We start from the raw sequence: 6,000 nt of genomic DNA, 5'->3' as shown, positions 1-6,000 counted from the left end.
TTTTCACTTTTTCCACACTTTTATATCTTGCAATTTTTTTCTCTTCATTCACGATTCACCAATTTTTTTTTTTTTTTTCCCACCTCTTTTATAAATAGTTTTTCACTTTAGTTTGTCCCTCCTCATTTTTAACACACCTTTCTGGTCAATACATATCACACACACATTTTCACTTCCCCCTTCACAGGGGATGATGCAAATACAAGTCTCTGTCCTGTTCACATCTCTCACCTCTGACCAAGCCTCGAGGGGTGGGGCAAAACACATCAGCAGGTGGCTGGAGCAGTGCTGGCTGAGGCCTCATAACTCGTTACCACCGGGTCGGTTTGAGCGGTATTCGCTGGAGTGGCCCCAGCTGAGGCCTCACATCTCATTATTACTGGGTCGGTTTTAGGGCTAGTCGCTTTAGCGGCCCCAGCTAAGGCCACACATCTCATTAGCACCGGGTTGGCTGGAGCGGTGCTGGCTGGGGCCTCGCATCTCGTTACCACCGGGTCGGTTTGAGCGGTATTCGCTGGAGTGGCTTCGGCTGAGGCCTCACATCTCATTATTACTGGGTCGGTTTTAGCGGGGTTTCGCTGGAGCGGCCCAGCTGAGGCCACACATCTCATTAGCACCGGGTAGGCTGGAGTGGTGCTGGCTGGGGCCTCGCATCTCCTTAGTGCCGGGTCAGTTTGAGTGGTATTTGCTGGAGCGGCGCTGGCTGAGGCCACTCATCTCGTTCTCATGAGGTTGGCTGGAGCAGTGCTGGCTGAGGCCTCACATCTCGTTAGCACAGGGTCAGTGAGTCGTATTCGCTGAAGCAGCACTGGCTGGGGCCTCACATCTCGTTAGCACCAGGTTGGTTTGAGCGGTATTCGCTGAAGGGGCGCTAGCTGAGGCCACACATCTCGTTAGCACCGGGTGAGTTTGAGTGGTATCCACTGGAGTGCCGCTGGCTGAGGCCTCACGTCATTAGCGCCAGGTTGGTTTGAGCGGTATTTGCTGGAGCGGCACTGGTTGAGGCCTCACAACTCGTTAGCGCCAGTCGGTTTGAGCAGTATTCGGTGGTGCACCGCTGGCTTAGGCATCACATCTCATTAGCACTTGGTCGGTTTGAGTGGTATTCGCTGGAGCGGTGCTGGCTGAGGCCACACATCTCATTAGCACCGGGTCGGTTTGAGTGGTATTCGATAGAGCGGTGCTGGCTGAGGCCACACATCTCATTAGCAGCGGGTTGTTTGAGCAGTATTCGCTAGAGCATTGCCGGCTGGGGCCTCACATCTCGTTAACAACGGGTCGGTTTGATGGGTATTCGCTGGAGCGGTGCTGGCTGGGGCCTCACATCTCTTTAGCACTGGGTCGCTTTGAGAGCTTTTTGCCGAAGCGGCGCTGGATGAGGCCACACATCTCATTCTCACCAGGTTGGCTGGAGCGGCGCTGGCTGAGGCCTCACATCTCATTAGCACCGGGTCGGTTTGAGCGGTAATTTGCTGGAGCGGCAAAGACTGAGGCCTCACATCTTATTAGCACTGGGTCGGTTTGAGCGGCGTCTCATGCAAAACAGTTCTGGATGAGTGAACCTGATGCCTGCTCCCTTTTTTTTTTTTGGGCACCGGCAGGGAGATAGTCAAGCCTCGGCTTTGAGTGGCACTTCAAGTTTCTTCATCCACACAATAGGTCGAGTGAAAAAAAAAAAACAAAAAAGTTTACACACCTACAGAGCGATCTTTTTTAAAATAAAAATTGCACTGAAGATAAAAATTAAGACATTGTGACGGGCTTCAAGTGAGGTTAGGGTGTACTTTTGGTCCCAGGGCCCAATACAAAATCCCACTAAAATTGTGAACAAACGAAGTTCGGAATACATTAACAAAATACAAGGCATCCGATAGGTCATTTTTTTTTTTTTTTTTTGTAAAGAAGTTCATGATGTTAACAGCAGCCTTGTTGTTCCAGAACACCTTAGGAAACATTTTCAGCGCAAGATCTTCCAGATGGGAGTGGCCCAATGCCAGGGCGTGAGAGTACATATCACGTGAACAAATACCAAGGCTGCAAACCACACAATCACCATGAAAGCAGTACTAGAAAGCTGGGGAGACTGTCTGATTTCAGTTTAGAAATAGTCTTCAGCCACGCACCCAATGCGTCTAGAATACTGGACAAAAGTTCAGATGTCTCCAGTCACTGATAAACATGGCTATCTCGGGTCTGAAGGCTGGGCCGGTGGTCTGAAGCCTCCCCCCTTACAATCCACAAGATCATTCACAATGAAGAAAACACGCATTCTTCTCATCTGCCAGTCACTTGCAAGGTCACACTAGAATGATGGCAAGCAAGCCTTGGACACTCGCTGCTACATCTTGAGCAGAAATGGTCGATATGGAGACTATACAGCCTTCCTGTGGTATTCAGGGGGTGCAACCTCATAGTCGCTGGCACTGAACAATGTGGAGGAATTTTTGGCCAAATACCTGGAAAGTATAAATAAGAAGAAGAAAAAAAAAGTTAAGTATTTCTGTAAACAGTTAACCATTTAAGCTTGGCAAGATTTTATCCCCCCCCCTTCATAACCAGGCCATTTTTTGCTATTCAGCACTGCGCTACTTTAACCACTTCAGCCCCTAAAGATTTACCCCCCCCCTCCCCCCGTCATGACCAGGCCATTTTATGCAATACGACTATCTAAAAATTGCGCAGTTGTGCGACGCTGTACCCAAATAAAAATGTTGTCCTTTTTTTAAACCCAGAAATAGAGCTTTCTTTTGATGGTATCCGATCACCTCTGCGTTTTTTTTTTTTGCTCTATAAACAAAAAAAAATACACCGTATATTTTTTACTTAGAGTCTACAAATTATGAGATATTTATGGAATTTTTTATTTTTACTAGTAATGGCAGCGATCTTTAGCGGGACTGCGGCAGACAAATCAGACACTTACAACACTTTTTTGGGAAACATTGACACTAATACAGTGCTAAAAATATACTGTCACTGTACTAACGACACTGGCTAGGAAGGGGTTAACATCAGGGGCGATCAAAGGGTTAAAAAGTTAGAAAGCACTCCCAGGGAACCCATGTGGGGGATGGTCTGACTGGGGGAAGGCAAAGATCAGTGTTCCTGCTTGGCAGAAACAAGATCTCCATCCTCCCCTGTCACAGAACTGTGGTCTGCCTCTCTCCCGAACGACTGCGGTGAACATAGGCCCGGCCAATCACAGTGGGCCGCACACGCCCCAGATCCATTGCACAAAGTCACGCACAGGTAGATGATTCCGCACAGGAGGGCTGCGGTCCAGAAGAGGTTAAAGTGATTGTAAATACAGAAGGAGTTTTCTATGCATGAAGGTAATAAAAGCTTCTGTGTGCAGCGGAACCCCCCCCCCCCCCCCCCCCCCAATACCTGAGCCCCCTCTTGATCCAGCGATGTCTACAAAAGCCTTGCCGCTCCAGGGACTCGCACTCCTGATTGGCTTTTGGCAGCAGCGGGAGCGATTGAATGGGCACACAGAACCGTGGCTTGGAAGCACGCCTGCTTAGGTGACCCCAGAACAAGCTGGAGGGGTCAAGTGCCTAACTCCCAGAAGAAAAGTACATACCAGGAAGTATGTGGCCAAAGGCCGTTGAAAGAAGACAGCTAAGGCCGACACCTGACCCTTGATAGCACTCGGCCAGTTTGTGCTCAGCTCCCCCTTGAAGGAAGGTCAAGATCCGAGCCACTGAAAAAGAGCAAGGATGAACCCCAAGAGACTCACACTACACAATGTACATCTTCCACGTACGATGGTAGATCTTCCTAGAAGTAGATTTCCTAGCTTTTAACAGTGTTGGAATCATCGACTCAGACAAACCTCTATCCATCAGCACCTGCCGTTCAACGGCCAAGCCGTCAAAGCCAGCGACTGTCAAGAGGATGGAAGATTGGTCCTTGGAAGCTTCCTCCCAGGGTGGATCTGCTGTCCCAAGGAACGTCAGCGACCAGCAGCACCAGATTGGCGTTCCAAGCCCGGCGAGGCCAGTCCGGGGCCACCAAGATGACCGGGGTCCCTTCTGCCTCGATCCTGAGTAGAAGTCTTGGCAGAAGCTTGAGAGGTGGGAAGGCGTAAATCAAGACGGTACTGACCCCACGGGGCCACCAGTGCATCTCTGGCATCCGCCAGCTTATCCCGTGACCGAGCCACAAACCTCTGCACCTTTCTAATGAGCAGAGATGCCAACAGATCCACCTTGGGGGATGCCCAACCAGAGCCACAACTGATGAAACACCTCGGATGAAGGGACCACTCCCCTTGGCCCAACGCCTGCCGACTGAGGTAATCCGCCTGCCAGTTTTCCACCCCCCCGGAATGTGTACGGCAGAGAGGGCTGTAACGAACTGTTCTGCCCACCTTAGAATGCAGAGTACCTCCAGAGCCGCCAGGAGATTGACATAAGCCACGGCTGTGGCATTGTTCGTTTGAATGCGAGCTGGACATCCTTGAAGACAATCCGTCCAATGTTCCAGGCACAGTATGATCGCTCAGAGTTCCAAGACATTGATCGGGTAGTCTAGAGGGATGAAAAAAACGTATGAGCCGATGAGGGGGGCCCACGCCTACGACAAGGGTCCTTGCCCTTAAGTAGCCTGCGGAAGAAAAGGTACTTTCCCCCCCTGTGAGACCTTTAATGGATGTCATCCAGGGTAGCACCAAACAGGCGATCTCCTTGAAAGGGAATATCAGTCAAAGCCTTTTTAGAAGTCTGGTCTGCAGATCAGCATTGGAGTCAAAAGACACGCCCCAAAGGATCACTGCCAAAAACAGAGCCAAGCCCCTAGGGGAGCCGCATCCAAGAGAGGCATTACAAATAAACTGAAGCCTAGCCCATTTCAGTCAGAGTCTGTGACACCAGGGCAATGGTGAATATCGGCCTCAGTGCCAAACCAGCCAGGGTGTACATATTGCGGGCCACAGCCTTCGCCTTCATGTCAGTCGGGTTCTTAAAGTACGGGGACTCCTATACCAGAATCATGGTTGCCTTGTTTAATCTGGAAACCGGAGGGTCCACCACCAGTGGAACAGTCCACTTCTTATAGGACTCATAGGGGTATCGCCTAGCAATTCGCTTAGGGACCCCAAGAGAACGCTTTGGTCGTCCCTACTCTTTAGTGACAATTCTGTCAAAATAGGAGGGGAAAGAAAACACCTTTGCCGCTCTGGACGGCTTGTGAGTGCCAAAGAGAACCTGCGCCTCCATCTTTAAGCCTCACGCACAGATACAATCAGTGCGTCCACCAGCGCCTTTTTGTGCGCGGTTGCAGAAGTTGAGAAGTCCTCCTCACTATCTGAGGATTCAGGGCGTGTAGGTCGAAGACCCAGCAGGGTGACCCACGTCCGCGGCGACTGAATCAGATTCAGGATCTGATGAGGCAGGAGAATGCGTGGGGCGCTTTTTGTCATCCTGTCGCCCAAAAGCAGCCTCCACCCGGGACACAAGGGATTCCAAGACCGCCGTCAGTGCATCGATGGGTGGTTGGGACCCGGAGGTGGGGAGATGTGCTCCAAAGACTCCATGAGTTGTGGGGTCCCCCTGATAAAGTGTAAAACACTGCTAAGGGAAAACCCCCACCGCTCTGGCAGCACCACCCGGTTGCCATTCACAAAGCACCAATTGATTCTCAGCAGAGAAGGGGAGAGGGTCGCTGGCGGCACCCCCCTCCCACCCATCTCCTGCATACCGCCCTGCCCCCACCCCAGGAGGTCGTGCACACCACCCATGCAGCCCCAGCAAAAGTGGAGGAAGTAAAATGGGGGGACAGATGAGGGGGTGCCTGATGGGAAGGAGGGGAACCCGGGGGTCTGACTGTCCCATGGAGGGGCCCACGCCCACCCCAAATCCCTCCGGGGGGAGGGGGGGACAGCAACTCACCATACCAGGAACCAGGTGGGCACCACTCCAGACAGAACCCCTCGCCATCTAAATGGGGGGCTGTCGGCCAGGAGGAACGCTGCGACTCAGGCCGAGACACGGTCGTATG

At 51.6% G+C, this 6,000-nt stretch overlaps 1 protein-coding gene and 1 long non-coding RNA gene across 5 annotated transcripts in view; one reads left to right on the top strand and one right to left on the bottom strand.

The window, feature by feature from the left end:
• Window positions 1-461: 461 nt before the first annotated feature.
• Window positions 462-1,192, top strand: LOC309552000. The gene is made up of 3 exons (XR_014225121.1): window positions 462-572; window positions 732-903; window positions 965-1,192. It is a non-coding gene; the product is annotated as an uncharacterized lncRNA (long non-coding RNA).
• A 526-nt stretch (window positions 1,193-1,718) lies between these two features.
• The window catches only part of MORF4L1 (mortality factor 4 like 1), a 76,298-nt gene continuing 72,016 nt past the window's right edge, over window positions 1,719-6,000 (bottom strand). For all 4 annotated transcript variants that reach the window (XM_082253035.1, XM_082253036.1, XM_082253037.1 and 1 more), the window contains one exon: window positions 1,719-2,456. In XM_082253035.1, the coding sequence (XP_082109161.1) occupies window positions 2,372-2,456 (85 nt within the window). In that variant the 3' untranslated portion in view covers window positions 1,719-2,371. The remainder of the gene's footprint in view (window positions 2,457-6,000) is intronic.

The sequence above is a fragment of the Pelophylax lessonae genome (genome assembly GCF_965119305.1).
Source record: "Pelophylax lessonae genome assembly, chromosome: 4".
Taxonomy (NCBI): Eukaryota; Metazoa; Chordata; class Amphibia; order Anura; family Ranidae; genus Pelophylax; species Pelophylax lessonae.
The sequence above is the reverse complement of the archived record's forward strand: the minus strand, read 5'-3'. Positions and strand labels throughout refer to the sequence as shown.